Source organism: Littorina saxatilis, linkage group LG8, assembly GCF_037325665.1.
Source record: "Littorina saxatilis isolate snail1 linkage group LG8, US_GU_Lsax_2.0, whole genome shotgun sequence".
Classification (NCBI taxonomy): Eukaryota; Metazoa; Mollusca; class Gastropoda; order Littorinimorpha; family Littorinidae; genus Littorina; species Littorina saxatilis.
In genome coordinates, this window is record NC_090252.1 from 49,501,100 (window position 1) to 49,519,360 (window position 18,261).

Below are 18,261 nucleotides of genomic sequence, written 5' to 3' on the forward strand. Positions count from 1 at the left end.
TCATTTACAGAGGTTATGAAAAGAAAGTCTGAGAAAAAAATCATGGTTAAGTGACCTTCAAATAGAATTAAGCGAACGACGCCGGGGACAGCTCTCGTTACCTTCCTTAACATAGATATAACCTTTCAGCCCGTTGAAGAATGTTTCTGTAACTTGGCACAGATGCGGTGGCACAATCACTTGCTAAACAGACATGCAACATGTGTCTTTGTGGCGTGATGAACGTTCACACAAATGGAACGGGAAAAAACAAAACAACTTTTATTCTCAGGTTTTGTTTGCTCTACGCTATGGTGTACATACAGAAGAGAGATTTTGTCATTGCCCTGTATAATTTGAAGGGGCTACTCCGTGCAGTTTTACACTTATTCCATATCGGCTGCAGGCATATTTCCAAATACATGTATTTCTGACCAAAACACAGCTATTTCACATCTGGGCTATACAACAGAAAACAAATTCCTAATCTTTTTTTGTGTTCAGTTATATCAGGAATTTTGCTATCCCGAACTATTTTGCCATGAAACATGGCATATGTTACTAAATATATCTAACTCTTTTGCTCTATTAAAAAAAGCATAAATGACTATTTTCGTCTCAAAAATGACATGTTACTATTTTCCACATGGTTACATGACAAATAGCTTGCCCCCCATGCATCCCCCCCTTACACACACGCAGGACTTGGTAAGTTTTCAAACGAACAAAGACATAACTTACTAATAGTGTTCCCCACCATTGTAGAGGTTGACATCAATGGACAATATGATGATCACTGGAACCAGAGGAAGACCTGCGCATAGGTTAACATAAATTATAAAATAGCATTTTGTAAACAAAATAAGAGTTATTGGTGAACAGAAAGGAACACATGATTCAAAGAAAAAATCATGTATTTGTAAAGACATTATCAATTTTGAAATGTAGGAAGCGATCAGTTTATCATTCAGTGTTTGGACCTAACATTCATCATTGACAATTTCATCTTTTTCTCGCTAGCTCCATCTTTGTCTGCCTGTCTGTTGTTTGTCTGTCTGTCCCTCAAGATGAGAAGAAAGAGAGACCTACCCGAGGAAGACCAAGCGATTTTCAGGTGGTATCTGCAAAAAATCCACACCCACACACGAAAGAAACACACACTAACACACACGCACACAAACCGCACAACAGCAACAATAACACCTGATAACGTACCCCAGGCCGGTAGGGCCGTTTTCAACATGTATCTGCTGAATCTCCTAACCATGACTTTGACCAGGAGCAGATACTGCAGGATGCCCTCTATCACCATCCACATGAAAGACACCAGGATCAAATAGTGCAGCAGTGCTGCCACCAAGACACAGCTCACATGACCATGATCTCGCGAGAATCCCGCCAGGAACGTGACCCATGTAAGAAGCTGGGCCAGCGCCAAGTTGAACAAGGTCTGCTGGGGGTGACTGCTATGTAACTTCCTGTGAACAGAAACGGTGGTCTGAGTGTATCCCCCCAGTTTGGGTATTATAAACACCTGACTTTTTATCCCTCAACAGACAGAAGAGATGAGACGAGATGGTATGACGCGATATAGATGAGACAATTAAGATGGGATGAGACGTAGGCCTATGGATGAGACGATATGGATGAGACGATATGGATGAGACAATATGGGATGAAACGTATTGATGAGACGATATGGATGAGACGAGATGGATGAGACAAATGGGATGAGACGATAGGGATGAAACGAGATAGGATGAGACGATATGGATGAGACGAGATAGGATGAGACAATATGAGATGAGACGTATTGATGAGACGAGATAGGATGAGACGAGATAGGATGAGACAATATGGGATGAGACGTATTGATGAGACGATATGGATGAGACGAGATAAGATGAGACGATATGGGATGAGACGTATTGATGAGACGATATGGATGAGACGAGATGGGATGAGACGATATGGATGAGACGAGATAGGATGAGACGATATGGGATGAGACGTATGGATGAGATACGATTGAATGAGACATTGGAATGAGCGAACAAGTCCATAAATTTGCCGAAACTGCAGTGGCCATTTTTCGCAAATCTTCAAATTAAGGGCAGGAGCTACCTTCAAATACACCGTTTTTCTCTTATAATTCATTTGACCAGAACATTTATAAAACATAATTGTTTGTATTAACATTTGGTGTGCATTTGCTTCAATGTACGTAGAATGATAGTATATGGTCCCCCAAAAAAATTGCTCTTAGATTGACTTAAACAAAAAATTATCAAATAAAAAATAAGCAAAGCGTTGAATCGAAGCATGTTAGTTCACGGATGACAAGATTAGTTCAACACTATTTATCAAAATGATTTGAACTCTTGCAGAATTGTTTTAGACAGTCCGATAGATGTTTTGTTCCAGACGATTTTCTCTAGGAAAAACAGTTAAAGAGATACAAATGTTGACTTTGTGGGTAAAACATTTATGAAAACTGGAAAATGTGTATTAACTGTTTTTCCAAGAGAAAATCCTCTGGAACAAAACATCTATCAGAATGTCTAAAACAATTCTGCAAAAGTTCAGATCATTGCGATGAATAGTTTTGAAATCATCATGTCATCCGTGAACTAACATGTTTAGATCATTGCTTTGCTTATTTTTCATTTAATAATTTTTACTAAGTCAATATAAAACATTTTGTTTTTGATCATATACTATTACTCTACATACATTGAAGCACAGTTCTGTTTCATGAATGCTGTGGTCAAATGACTTGGAAGAGAAAAACGGTGTATTTGAAGGTAGCTCCTGCCCTAAAGCGAAATCTAGCAAACTCCATGATCACACTTACTTGATAACAATGAACTTGATCACACTCACTTAATAGCAATGAAGGAGATGACAGTGACGGAGAGACCAGCAATGGACAGACTAAGACCACACACAGAGATGAACGAGAGGGCTGACTCGTAAAACGGTGCTATCTTTTCTTTCCTGGTTTTCTGTCCGTATGGGTCCTGAAACCAACGAGAAAACAACAAATAGGTATTAAACAAAACATGTCACTAACTGACCACGGTTGCCACTGAGGATGTTAACCATGATTTGTTTTTAAATCTAAATTTCACGAAAGAAACAAATATTTGCCAGACAGTCTTGCATCGTGTCCCATAAAGTACTAGTGCCAAAAGCGATTGTGACCAGTACCACAGCATTGTTGGAAAGATGATCACGCTCACACATGCATTTCCGCGACATCTTAAAGCTGTAGAAGCAACTGGCCTCTTACAAAAAAAGCTAAGCGAACAAGTAAACAATTAAGAAAAAAAAGACAACGCCTATATCTTAAACTAGATGATTACCCGCTTCGCCGGGTACCGGCTTCGCCGGGAAGATGTAGAGCCGAATACCCGGCTGCGCACGACTTGCTTCGCCGGCGCACGAAGGAAGGGAGATAAACGCGCAAAACACCGGAGAAGATAAGGAAGAGTTCTGGACAGTGACCTTCTAAAAATAGTAACGGGAATATGGGTGAAAGCGTTGTGGACTAAAAATAGTAACGGGAATATGGATTGACGCCACACGAAGGAAGGGAGATAAACGCAAAACACTGGAGAAGATAAGGAAAAGTTACTGGGAATGGATCTGGGAAGGTGAACAGAAAAACCAAAATCGGTTCAGCGCTGCGCGCTGAAAGCACGTGTTGAAAATTCTCATCGACCAGGTTGTGTCCGGGGTCTACCTGAATATGCCCACCAAATTTGAAGCAGATCCATAGAGATCTTTGGCCGTGCATCGCGAACACACACACACACACACACACACACACACACACACACACACACACACACACACACACACACACACACACACACACACAGAGAGACACGAGTCGTATATATAGAAGACAATAAGGCAATACCGAGGAGCATCAAAGCGAACTTGATATGATGATCATAGTGAGTCGAAGACGTCTTTCCCTGGCATCGTTGATACAAAAACAGCATTGCTCTGAGAATGAGGTAAAACCAAACAAAAAAAGAACTTCTCGCCATGCGAGCGTGGCGATGGGCAGTTTGTGTGATTGCATGCGCCTTACTTTGATTGGCTCGTAGCGGGCCGCTGGAACCGACCGATGCGGCGGCCAGTGCCCCGCACAGAGCAGCCTAGCGTCACTACGCAATATTCCAGCAAGCTAAAGGTCAGGTTTTTGGATTTGGTGAACATTTTTATTTCTGTGTTGGTTTTTTACGATGTTACAAGCATTGGTTTTTGGTCATTCCATTTGCAGACGTTTGCGGGAATGCATTGAGTCGGGATGCGATCCTCGCATGCGTCCTGATTTCAAACTTGATAGCCAAATGTACGTTAACATTGTTGGCAGGTAAGCCTCCAGCAATTGGTTGGAAAAGATGGCGCCGGATCCAACTACTTACGAAAGATTTTTCGCACTGGACCTGACGTTGTGATCTTACAACTTGGGGGAAATGATTTCAGGTTTGCAGAACCTATGGATGCTGAGGAGTTTGCCTTGACGATGCTGGCATTCGCTGGCCTCCTCCATGGGGTTTACAAAGTTAAAAAAAAGTTGTCTTTTGTGGCATTCTGCCTCGCTTCATTCCAACCGCCGATTACAGAGGATCGCGGGGCTTAAGCCCTGTCCAGACTTGGCCGCCGTTTTACGCTCTATGCGCCGCAGGCCGTTTTGTGCGTCGCGCGGAATTTGCCGAGTGGCCACATATCGACGATTTTTTTCACAACGCGGTATCAGTGGAGCGGGTCAGCTGACAAGAAGGTTCAGTTGCATTCGACTGCCGCGCCGCGAGCAGCTGACGTCATCGCTCTGGTTTGCTCTGATTGGTCAAATTTCCGTCGTTCTATGTCTGTGTCATAGAAATTAGAACACGCGCTATTCTTCTGCAAATAACGCTTCGCGATCATAGCACGACGCGGTGCGCCGTTTTGAGCATAAGTCAAATGTGGACAGGGTCGGCCGGGAGTGTCTGGACGGGCCTTTATCGGCCACAATAAAGCAGCGCTACCACGCCTGGGCTCAAGATATTAACGCCAGGCTGGCAGAACACAGTGCTGACTTGCATTACGTTACGGTTTGGGCCATGACAAGGTTCAATTTCAGGAGGAGAAAAGAGGCTTGTTTGCGGCCGACGGCGTACATTTGTCTCAACAGGGCAGTTACCTAATGTATAAATCGGTACGGGGCGCTCTGATCGCGGCCAGTAAACGCTTGGGGGAAGCGGGCCATCGGCGCTGCTAATAAAGGCCTGTCCAGACACTCCAGGCTGACCCTGTCCACATTTGACTTATGCTCAAAACGGTCCCGCGCGGCACGCCGCAGCGGGCTATGATCGCGAAGCGTTATCTGCAGAAGAATAGAGCGTGTTCTAATTTCCCTGACAGACATAGAACGACGGAAATTTGACCAATCAGAGAAAACCAGAGCGATGACGTCAACCGTCAGATCGAGTTGGATTGTGGGTAGACTCTAAGTATCTCTTCGACACAGATCGGCGAACTTATCGATCTATACAGAAGCCACGAATCCCTGTGGAATGCATTTTCCAAGTTATACAAAAACAGGGACGCAAAGTTCGCGGCGTGGCAGTCGATGCAACTGTCACTGTTTTGTATGTACGCAGCCATCTTTGCAAATTACCGCTAGCGTGTTGACCTTCCTGTCAGGTGACCTTGACGCTTGCGCTCCACTGATACTGCCTTGTGAAAAAAGTCGTCGATGTGTGACCACTCGGCAAAATCCCGCGCGACGCACAAAACGGCCTGCGGCGCATATAGCGTAAAACGGCGTTCAAGTCTGGACAGGGCTTTAAAGCTGGCTGTGCAGGCAGCCCTGCGTGCAGCGAGCAAGAGCATCATATACGTGCACGAGACGCGCTGACAGCGTGACCTGTTTGGCTGGAAGCGGACAGTCTCCAGCGCTGTGTTTGCAGTGACCAGACTCTCGCAGAAGCACGGGTCGGCGACCAGCGACCTACTTTCCGAGAGGTCACACGGTGACTCAGAATTCTGGAGTGGTACGTTTGCGTGGCGGCTAATTTTAGTCAGGGCCACGCTACACCTGATATTTTGTGTTGCGTTGCAGGGGGGATGGAGGCTCAGCGGCGTCGGAAGCCAGCGGTCATCGGGTGCCTGCGGTCGCAGCGTTATCCGACTTGAGTCAGGTTCATGCATGACACAGGTGCAATCTGATGAATAATATGGGTGGACACGCATACTCATGTTGTTTTGCTCTGGCTCGAAACACAGCCACATTTGTTTGTTTTTGGGTGCGTTGGAAATGCAGCCACAAGTTTCTGCGCTTGAAACACAGCCAAGGTTTGTCATTTTGGATGCGCCAGTAGCCTGGGGTTTTAACCACTTTCATTCCAGTTGCCTGCGCACCAGCAGCCTGGTTGTTTTAATCACTTCAAGTTTTATTCCAGTTGCTCGAGCCAACAGCCTGGTTGTTAACTACTTTTATTCCAGTTATCTTGTATGCGCTTGAAACACAGCCATTTTGTATGCGCTTGAAACACAGCCAGTTTGTATGCGCTTGAAACACAGCCATTTTGTATGCGCTTGAAACACAGCCATTTTGTATGCGCTTGAAACACAGCCATTTTGTATGCGCTTGAAACACAGCCATTTTGTATGCGCTTGAAACTCAGCCATTTTGTATGCGCTTGAAACACAGCCATTTTGTATGCGCTTAAAACACAGCCATTTTGTATGCGCTTGAAACACAGCCATTTTGTATGCACTTGAAACACAGCCACAAGTTACGCATTTGTTTTAACCCCTTTTATTCCAGTTGCCTGAGCACCAGCAACTTGGTTATTTTAACCACTTTTATTCCAGGGCCTGAGCACCAGCAGCCTGTTATGCAGTCTGGTACTCAGCAGTGGGACGAAACAGTAAGCTCGGTTATGGGCTGTAAGCCAGTCCTTACTATCAAAAATGCTCTCTCTGTCGGATAGATGCCTAAACACAAGCCTACCCGCCCTGGACCTGCAGCCCAGAATAGACAGACGAGGCCTGCAAATAAGAGGGACACAAAGACAACGACAGGGGATCCTCCAGCTTCAACCTCAGCACAGGCAGCGGCTACAGAGGCACAAGGGACACCACCTCCTTGGATGGCCCAACTCATCCAAGCGCTGGATGGGAAAATTGAAGCAGTGGCGCAGGCAGCAGTTGCGGCTCAGCTCAGAGACACCTGCCAGACGCCCCAGGTCCACCAGATGGCAGGACCGGCCAACACTGACCCCGCAACAACCCGCCGGACACCCCAACCCCAACAGTCGGCAGGACCGAGCAATGCAGACCTGGCAACACCAAGCCAGGAAGACCAGGCAGATCCTAGTCGTGAGGACCCGGCCACCCAAGCCTGCGCTGCAGCTACTGGGGCAGTCACCGAGCACATAGCAGGTACGTCTGGAGGGTTTACATCAGCCGCGTTGGGCCTACCATCACTGGTGCCTCTTAAGATAAAACAGAAGATTTGGGCGGGGGAATTTGTCGAACTAAAATCCCTGCTACCATCGAAAGGGCAGAACTCATTCAGGCTAGGCGAGGGTTCTCCCACTCTGCAATTGCTGCCAAACCAAAATCAGGCAAGTCTCTCCATGGCGCAATGGATAAAAGCTTGGAACCGGTATGTAGCGGTTCTGACGCTGCAGAAGCCACAAGCCTCCCCAGGGTTGGCTCACCACATGGAAACCGTCCTGTCCCTGGCGGATAAGAAGGCAAATTGGTTGTTCTATGACGAAAACTATCGCCAATTAGTGGCTATGCAAGAGGCACAGTGGGGTTCCATCAACATGGAATTATATATGAAGGCAGTGCTAGACCCCCAGCAGCCACAACAGCAAGTACAACAGCAGCGCAACGCAGGGCAAAAAGCGCAGATCCCACATGGAGCTTGCTTTAAGTACCACCTAAGGGGGCAATGCCCTGCAGGGTTGACGTGCCCCTTCCAACACAAATGTTACCGGTGTCTTGGGGCCCATCCTGCTTCTCACTGCTCCATCCCTATCACAGGGAAACCCAAAATTCTCCCAAAATTCGCCAAACCCCAACACTTTCGATCGGGCTCCCAATGCCACCAGCTTTGGCAACAGCAAGGTGAGACAACCTCCCAACGCCGGTTCAAAGTAAACAATTGCAAAAATGGCTCGAAGGCTACAGGCCAGATCTCACTAACAGATTAGTTGTAGGTTTTAGGGATGGTTTCGACGTCGGCTACAAGGGTTCTTTAGCCGATGTCAAACCCAAAAATTTGAAGTCAGCCTTGGACGATCCCACAGTTGTGGACGACAAAATAAACAAAGAACTATCCTTACGAAGATTGCTAGGTCCATTCAACAAACCCCCGTTTGCTACATTTCGCGTATCACCTTTAGGCCTTGTACCCAAAAAAGATAAAGGAAAATTTCGTATGATTCACCATTTGTCATATCCCGAAGGCAGCTCCATTAATGACGGCATCCCAGCAGAGCGAACGCAGGTCGTGTACCAGACCATTGACGATGCCGTTCAATACATGCAAGCTTTGGGAAGAGGTTGTTTCATGGCTAAAACAGATATAGCAGATGCCTTTAGAATTATTCCGTTGCACCCAAGTCAATACCATCTGTTTGGCATTCAGTGGCGCGACTCGTATTTCTTTGACAGGTGTCTTCCGATGGGCTGCAGCGCTAGTTGTCAGCTTTTTGAAACCCTTAGCACAGCACTACATTGGGTGGCAACAGAGAAATTATCCTTGAGGCAGATGGTCCATGTGCTCGATGACTTTTTGATTTTAGAAAAATCTCCAAAACAGTGCTCACAGGGGCTTTCAGCCTTTCTGGCTATGTCTGAAGAGGTAGGAGTGCCAATTTCTCCACAGAAAACATTCTCAGCCGCAACAATTATGATTTTTCTGGGCTATGAACTGGATTCCGAGCTAATGGAGATCAGACTCCCGCTAGACAAGTTAGCCAAATGTCAAACAGCTATTCAGGCTTGCCTGCGTAAACAAAAAGTACAGTTAAGAGATCTGCAGTCCATCATTGGTACACTGAACTTTGCATGTGGGGCGGTGGTCCCGGGCCAAGCCTTCTTACGTAGGTTGATCAACTTGACAATTGGCGTCAGTAAGCCTCACTTTTATGTCCGGGTTACAGAACAAGTGAGAGATGACCTGCGATTGTGAACCAAACTAAAAAGCAAGTTTCCACTATACTCATGACAAATACCAAAAACGATACTGACGAGTAGTACAGGCAATATTGTGAGATGATCACAGTCACACACGCCTTTTCCTTGCGCCGTGTCGATTTAGTAACAGCCTTGCTTTGGCAATGAAGTTAAACGAAACAAACATAAGTACCAAAAAAAATATAATAGTAATAAAAGCATGAAACAAATGCTAACTGCGAATACTAACCATAACAGCGAAGATTGTGAGATGATCACACTCACACAGGAGCTTTCCTGGCACGGTGTTGCCACGGTAACAACCTTCCTTTGACCACGCCCCCTTCCCGTCTTGCAGTGCGAAATCCCAGAACACACATCTGCTGCTCCGCTCTCTTTGGATTGCTTGGTCTTTTGAAAGTGACTACAACATAAATAATCAGTACTAAATTCATTTAAATAAATCAAACAAGTAATAATGTGTCTGGAAAGGGGGAAGAGATAAGAGGGTAGGGGTTGGTATTTACATTTTGTCAACTGTTTACACACACACACACACACACACACACACACACACACACACACACACACACACACACACACACACACACACACACACACATACACACCTCTACGTGTTTTTGTCAAGAGCCTGTGATTGGATGAATATGATAGTATAAGCATGATTCAAGCTTGTTAGTAGTATTAGTAGTAATACAAGTAGTAGTAGTAATATCAGTGTCATATATATAGTAGTTGTAGTGGTATCATAGATATAGTAGTAGTAGTAGTGGTAGTAGTAGTAGCAGTAGTCGTATCAGTATCAGAGCTGTAGTTATAGTAGTAATAGTAGTAGTAGCAGTAGTAGTAGTAGTAGTAGTAGAAGTTGTTGTTTTTGTTGTTGCTCTGATGGAGCGTTGGCCTACCTGAACAAGGGTGAATACAGTTTTCACGGATCCCTTGTCATAGGCTGAAAGGTTGGTTATAGGCTGGCCGTCCACAGTGATCCGGAGAGCGATTGCCTTGCTGTTCAGGTTTGCGTGACGGTGGCGAGAGTCAGCATCCGTCACGCTAGTTGGAATGGATCGGAACAGTGAAGTATCGGTGAAGATGCTGGCAGAGATGCGAATGTCTCGCCCCGGGTATTCTGCAAGACATGATTATTATTGTACAGACACAGTCCTTCTTGTGTAAACAAATCGGCTCATCATGTCAGCTCTGTCCCGGCTTTTAAATAAGATAAGGCCATGCTTAGACTCATTTACTTACCCCAAATCAACTGCCAGGATTTCCGTTTGTATGGATGTATTTAACATATTGACATGATTGTCAGTAACGAAATTAATTCATAATGAAATTTGCTCTGTGCAGATAAAGCAGGAAGTGGGATTTTTGTTATAAATTTAGCCAAGTTTTGACTAAATGTTTTAACATAGACAAAGAATCGAGACGAGGGTCGTGGTGTATGTGTGTGTGTGTGTATGTATGTATGTGTGTATGTATGTGTAGAGCGATTTCGAGGAAACTACTATACCGATCTTCATAAAACTTTACACAAACCTTCTTCCAGATGATATCCCCAGAACATTATTGTTCTTTTTTTGATAAATGTCTTTGATGACGCCATATTCTGTTTTTGGTGAAAGCTGAGGCGGCACTGCCACGCCCTCATTTTTTTTTTATCAAATTGATTGAAATTTTGGTCAAGCGATTTTTGACGAAGCCCGGACTTTAGTACTGCATTTACAAATTGATTATTGAGTTTGGTCAGTAACAATCTAAAAAATCTAATCAAAATCAAATGTTTAAAAATGTATTTAGAAATAATAATAATAATAATAATAATAAGAACATTTATATAGCGCTAAATCAAAAACTTTCGTTAAAAAGGCTTGCTCTAAGCGCTTGACATCTAAACTAAAACGTCATTCACACTCTTTACAATGATGTACAAGAACTTCATGTCACACTCTTTCATTCAGTATAGCACCATTCACACAGTTGTTCTTCTGTACAAGACAATAAGTTAGTCTAACATTTAGAATGTTCATAAGATGAAAACAAGAGAAAACCAGACTGATTAAAACAACTGCTTAGTGCTAACAAAGCATGAATCTTAATGATAACGTAATACATGTTTAACTGTTAAGACCATAAAAAAAACCTATATGCTAAAATAACTTCGAACTTTTAAGAACTTCTTATAAGATACACAGCACATCTAGATAAACACCAGAATGATAAAACAAAAGGCAACTCGTTAAAACTATTAAATGCATCAATGTCTAAAACACGAAAAACTCAAATATAAGATACAGAATTGTTTATTAAAACTGAAACCGAGACGTAATAATAATAATGTAATATTGTTCTTTATTATTTCCTTATTCCCAAAAATATAGATATGTTATATATATTTGGATTGAAAACAAGCTCATAACATTAGAAATTTGATTATTCTAACTCAAATTAAAAGTTCAGAAATCGATTTAAAAATAATCTCATCTTATTCTTCATCATTTCCTGATGCTGAAAACAAACATATGATATTTGTGGATGAAAAACAAGCTCAGAAAGTTACAACGAGCTTTGCTGTCTGTCCTCTTCTTTGCTGATATCTCCTGTTTACATTTAGACAAGTTTTGACAAATTAATGTTTTAACATAGACGGGGAATCGAGACGAGGGTGTGGTGTATGTGTGTGTGTGTGTGTGTGTGTGTGTGTGTGTGTACGTGTGTGTGTGTGTGTGTGTGTGTGTGTGTGTGTGTGTGTGTGTGTGTGTGTGTGTGTGTGTGTGTGTGTGTGACGCGATTCCGAGAAACTACTGGACCGATCTTCATGAAACTTGACATGAGAGTTCCTGAGTATGATATCTCTACCCGTTTGTTTTCATTGTGTAGATACATATCTTTGATGACGTCATATCCGGCTTTTTTGTAAAAGTTGAGGCGGCACCGTCACGCTCTCATTTTTCAACCAAATTGGTTGACATTTGGGTCAAGTAATTTTCGACGAAGCCCGGACTTTGGTATTTGTATTTCAGCTTGGAGGTTTACAAATTAATTGATGAGTTTGCTGATTAAAATTGTCATTAAAATCATATTCTCGCAAACAGATTTAAAATTGATTGCATCGTATTCTTCATCAAATTCCGAATCTAAAAAAAATACATATATCATGTTTACTCTTAAAATGTGATCACAATTAACGAAAATAGATTAATTAGTACTTCAATTAGAATTGATGAAATCGATCCAAAAACGATTTCATCTTATTCTTTATTATTTCCTGATTCCAAAAACATATAGACATTATATGTTGTATTCAAAACAAGCTCAGATAGTAAAAAATACAGAACAGCGCGCTTTCCTTCTTAGCGCAATACGCTACCGCGCTATTCTTGCTTGTCTATTTACCTGCGTTTTGCATGTGAGAGGTGAGCAATTTCCTTCTCGCGGCAATTGACGAAGCTGTATTGTCTTGGTGAAAATATTAAGTGCGTTCAGTTTCATTCCGTGAGTTCGACAGCTTGACTAAATGTAGTTATTTCGCCTTACGCGACTTGTTGTTTCTGCTGTTTCTCCTTGTAATAGTATTGTATTTGCTGACGAAGACAATCGTCGAAACCGGTCCATGTTAATTGTTCGTGTTTCGGGTACTGGTGAGTACATTTTCAGTTATCTTGTACATGTGGTAATTTTGCTCAAAGTGACTTGTTTTGTTTTGTTGTTGTTGGTTTTGTAATCCAAAGGGAAGGCTAATGTTATGGCATGCAGACAGATCTCATGTCGTGCAGGGCCGGACCAAATGAGTTGTAAGGGGGGGGTTCCTCCTTTTTTTGGGGGGGGGCAAATCGGCGAAGTGGCGAAGCCACAAGCGCGCGCCTGCAAAGCAGGCGCGCGAACTAGGGGGGTCCGGGGGCATGCTCCCCCGAAAAATGTTTGAAAAGCGGTTAAAATCTGTGCAATCTGGTGCATTCTGGGCCTTGTTTTGAGGGTTAAGAGCAGCATTGTTTTAGTGCTAAAACTAGTTAAAAAAAAAAACCACTCAAAGCAAGGTACATGCTTTTTCCAGGGGTGGGGTTCCGGAACCCCTGGAACCCCCCCCTGGGTCCGGCCCTGTCGTGTGCAGGACCGGTCACAAGGTGTGGACTGTACATTTAGATTTGGTTCAAACGGATGATTGTAACCAGATTTTTAACCGACCTTTGTCCACTAGAAGACCCTGAAAAGCTCTGAGGACAAAGTCATCAAAACGTTTGTCCATGTACAAGCTCTCTTGATTTTCTACCACTGACTGGAAACCGGAGCAAGCCAAAACCTATTACTTGCCAGCCAAATGAGAGAAACTTTCTCCCATATGATCCTTGGCTGGTGTATGCGTTCTCTGACAGGATTTCTTTGAGACCGAAGAACCCAGTTGAAAGTCTCCTAGCTTTGCATTTAAAGGCTCTCGATCATGGCGACAGTTCTTCGGCGATTTTGCATTGTACATGTATTACTTTCGATCGCATTACGTTAGTTTCAATTGTATTGTGTTTTGTACAACCTGCTATTTGGTAGTTAATTCGATTGCATTGCAGTGCATTGTTTTGCGACGTTACGTGAACATCTTAGGTGCTGTGGTACAGTTGAACCAGTCTCTAACGACCTCAAAAGGGAACGACAAATTCAAAACTGGTCGTCACAGACATGTTGTTGCTATGGAAAGGTAATTTACATTAAAAGAAAACAAAACTTGTCAGGGATGTTTGGGTGGTCGTACAGGACAGGAAGTCGTGCATGAGAGGTGCTTGGAGAGGAAGGTTCGACTGTATAGTATTGTAATTTTGTATATTACAATGTGTTATTTTGTTTTGTCTTGTATTCCATGTTAGAGTAATGTGTTTTGTACAGCATCGCACTTGTGTGGTTTTGTTATGTATTATAATGCATGTTCTTAATTGTATTGTATTTTACTATATCTTACTCTTAGCAATACTGCGGAAGGTCTTGCCAGGCAACGTGATGGCAGTGTCGGTGTTGTCATATTTTCCCTCGCCCTCTGATCGGTTCCCCCAACCTTGACCTTCTGTGATCTCGGTGACATTGCCGCTGTCCAACGCAAGCTCAAGTCCAAGCACGTGCAAGTCAGAGACTGTTGTCAGTTTCCAGGCCAGAAGGACGGTGTTTTGGGTCTGAATGCGAGCGGTGCCTGAGTCGCCCAGTGACACTCTGTCCCCAAGTGACTCTACGGCTTGCAACACTCTGAATTTAGAAAAAGATATAGTACAGTTAGAGACATAAAGACTCAGTAGGAAAGATACATAGTGCAGTTAGAGACATAGAGACTCAGTAGGAAAGATACATAGAGACTCAGTAGGAAAGATACATAGTGCAATTAGAGACATAAAGACTCAGTAGGAAAGATACCTACATAGTGCAGTTAGAGACATAAAGACTCAGTTGGAAAGATACATATTGACTCAGTAGGAAAGATACATAGTGCAATTAGAGACATAGAGACTCTGCAGGAAAGCGACCTTGTGCAGTTAGAGACATAAAGACTCAGTAGGAAAGATACATAGTGCAATTAGAGACATAAAGACTCAGTAGGAAAGATACATAGTGCAGTTAGAGACATACAGACTCAGTAGGAAAGAGATATAGAGACTCAGTAGGAAGAGACCTAGTGCAGTTAGTGATATAGAGACTCAGTGGGAAAGAGAAATATAGACTCAGTAGAAAAGAGACATATAGACTCAGTAGGAAATGTGTTTGTTTGTTTGTTTGTTTGCTTAACGCCCAGCCGACCACGAAGGGCCATATCAGGGCGGTGCTGCTTTGACATATAACGTGCGCCACACACAAGACAGAAGTCGCAGCACAGGCTTCATGTCTCACCCAGTCACATTATTCTGACACCGGACCAACCAGTCCTAGCACTAACCCCATAATGCCAGACGCCATGCGGAGCAGCCACTAGATTGCCAATTTTAAAGTCTTAGTTATGACCCGGGGGTTCGAACCCACGACCTCCCGATCACAGGGCGGACGCCTTACCACTAGGCCACCGTGCCGGTACTCAGTAGGAAAGAGACAGAGAGACTCAGTAGGAAAGAGACATAGAGACTCAGTAGGAAAGAGTCATAGAGACTCAGTAGGAAAGAGACATACAGACTCAGTAGGAAAGAGACATACAGACTCAGTAGGAAAGAGACATAGAGACTCAGTAGGAAAGAGACATAGAGACTCAGTAGGAAAGAGACATAGAGACTCAGTAGGAAAGAGACATACAGACTCAGTAGGAAAGAGACATACAGACTCAGTAGGAAAGAGACATAGAGACTCAGTAGGAAGAGAACTAGTGCAGTTAGTGATATAGAGAATCAATAGGAAAGAGACATAGAGACTCAGTAGGAGAGAGACATAGAGACTCAGTAGGAAAGAGACATAGAGACTCAGTAGGAAAGAGACATAGAGACTCAGTAGGAAAGAGACATAGAGACTCAGTAGGAAAGAGACATAGAGACTCAGTAGGAAAGAGACATAGAGACTTAGTGCGAAAGAGACCTAGTGCATTCAGAGACAGAGGCTCAGATGTTTACTATTTGATTTAACAGGTGGAAGCAGTGAAGATAAGATAAGATAAGGTCAAAACAAGATACGATAACATAACATAACATACCGTAACATAAAACATAAAATCAAAACACAAAGACATTGCCAACGTTCCAAAATTCAGAATACAAAAACCCTAAAAAGGTAATTTGTTGGAACGTGTGTTATTGACAAAACAATACGTTACATGTAGTCACAGATATTTCGACCCAACGGTCCTGTAAGTGCACAGACAAACACATATTAATTAAACAGTAAAAAGACTTAACTCGCTAAAGGTGCAACAAGGCAAGGTGTCTTCTTCCCAAGCGGCTGCACCTTTTGCGAGCAAAGTCTTTTACTGTTTATTTTGTTTTGTTCGTCTGTGCACTTAAAGAACCGTTGGGTCGAAATATTTTTGACTGTAACGTATTGTTTTGTCAATAACAAACGTTCGAACAACTTACCTTTCTTGTTTGTTTTATTATAACATAACATAACATAACATAACATAACATAACATAACATAACATAACATAACATAACATAACATAGCATGAAATAGGATAGCATTAGATAACACAAGATGCAATGTCATGACATTTCTACCACACCTGTATGATCTGATAAACAAAGGGAAGTAAGCGCTATAAATAGATACGACACGTGTCATAGAGTAGGTGAGAGTTATGCACTACCAATCGCGAGAATAATGAGATAATATTATTGAGATAATAATGCTTCATCCAATCTATTAACAGCAGTCTAGCACCTGAGAGAATAACAATCATAGGAATGAACAAGCGACTTTCATCCCCCAAAAAGATGATCGCTGCAAGCTCATATGTGATCCTCCACGGAATGAGTCGCATGTCACCTTTGCATGATTTTCATATTTGTACAGTTTCCTGAAAAGTTTTGTATGCCCTATCCAGTGGTGAAAACCGTTTTAGAAAAGAGCGAAAACTTTTTGAGTTACAAGCCTGTGACTAAGGTGACCCTCACACTGTTACCAGACATCCCCCAAACTTATATTAAGCCTAGCGCAGAACCGCGCGAGGTAACATGCGACTCATTCCGTGGTGGAGGGTCACATATGTTCCTCATTCTCAAAGGCACTCAAACTAACACTTACGCACACATGCATACACAAGAACCAGCCTTTATCCCCGAGTACGCTAGTACTTGGGCTCAACAGACTTTAAGTGTGTGTGTGTCTGTCTCGACTTAACAGCTTATTGCTGGGAAACTACTGGGCGCAGTTCGTTCAAACGTTGATACACTTACTTGATAATAGGTCCGATTGATCGTATTAAAACTTAATAATGTTACCTGAGACCTAAATGCGAAATAAACCACAAAAACGACTTGGCGGTGGGAGGAATTCACGGAGCAACAGCCAGCCAGGCAGCCTAATAGAACAGCCGAACGCGTCACACAGTGACGAGAAATATAGCGTCATAAAAAGCATGCGTATCGCATGCGAGATGATTTGCAACACTCGACTGGAGTGCAGAAATCTGTGTTCGATTTTGTGCATGCGTGACGCGCTCGATTCGAGTGCAGAAATTCCTGAAAAAAATGGCGATTTGGCAATGTGCGATCTTTGCCTGTGATTACAAGTTGCGCGCGGGATCATGCCAAAAAAGAAGAAATCCACCCATTTTAAAATTTGGCCGCGTGTCTGAGAACACAAACAAATTTGAAGGAACGCCGTTTTCCACAGAGGCCGCGCGATTCCATGAAAAGAACTTGACTCTATTTTGCTGTTGTAGAGATCAGCACACACAGAACAATCGCTCAAGTTTAATTTCAGAAACCAACATTCACACCACAGGCATTCCAAAAATTAATATTGTTAAGTTATGAAGAGGGTCGGCAGTATATTTTGCACTGTGATCAAATAAAAGAGAAAGGCCAGTCACCACGCACATCCTCGGCTCGCATGCAATGTATTTATATAGCAAAGGGAATGCCTGTAATTCACACAGAGCAATCACTTGGTCTTAAACGTGCACAAGACAAAAACTTTCATACTGGGGGAGCGAGCCAGTCGGAAGAGTACTCGGGTCCAGCGCGAGCGTTTTTTTTTTATTCCTGACCGGACATAGTCCTTAGACCAAGACTGGTTTTTACAGCACAAACACACACACAGACACACTGTTTCAGGGTTGCCGCGAAAGTATCTGTGAGAATCTTAAACAAATTTTGTGTTTGTTTGTTTGCTTAATGCCCAGCCGACCTCGAAGGGCCATATCAGGGCGGTGCTACTTTGACATTTCACGTGCGCCACAAACAAGACAGAAGTCGCAGCACAGGCTTCATGTCTCACCCAGTCACATTATTCTGACACCGGACCAACCAGTCCTAGCACTAACCCCATAATGCCAGACGACAGGCGGAGCAGCCACGAGATTGCCAATTTTAAAGTCTTAGGTATGACCCGGCCGGGGTTCGAACCCACGACCTCCCGATCATGGGGCGGACGCCTTACCACTAGGCAGAGCG

The 18,261-nt window shown here is 43.3% G+C and overlaps 1 protein-coding gene across 1 annotated transcript in view; it reads right to left on the reverse strand.

Moving 5' to 3' along the window:
• Positions 1-18,261, reverse strand: part of LOC138973762 (adhesion G-protein coupled receptor G2-like) — a 34,197-nt gene that overhangs the window by 9,715 nt on the left and 6,221 nt on the right. Inside the window, exons 4-9 of the mRNA XM_070346476.1 lie at positions 14,144-14,421; positions 10,101-10,321; positions 9,425-9,598; positions 2,863-2,999; positions 1,195-1,457; positions 721-793 (exon numbers count right to left, since the gene is read on the reverse strand). Coding sequence (XP_070202577.1) covers positions 721-793; positions 1,195-1,457; positions 2,863-2,999; positions 9,425-9,598; positions 10,101-10,321; positions 14,144-14,421 — 1,146 coding nt within the window. The remainder of the gene's footprint in view (positions 1-720; positions 794-1,194; positions 1,458-2,862; positions 3,000-9,424; positions 9,599-10,100; positions 10,322-14,143; positions 14,422-18,261) is intronic.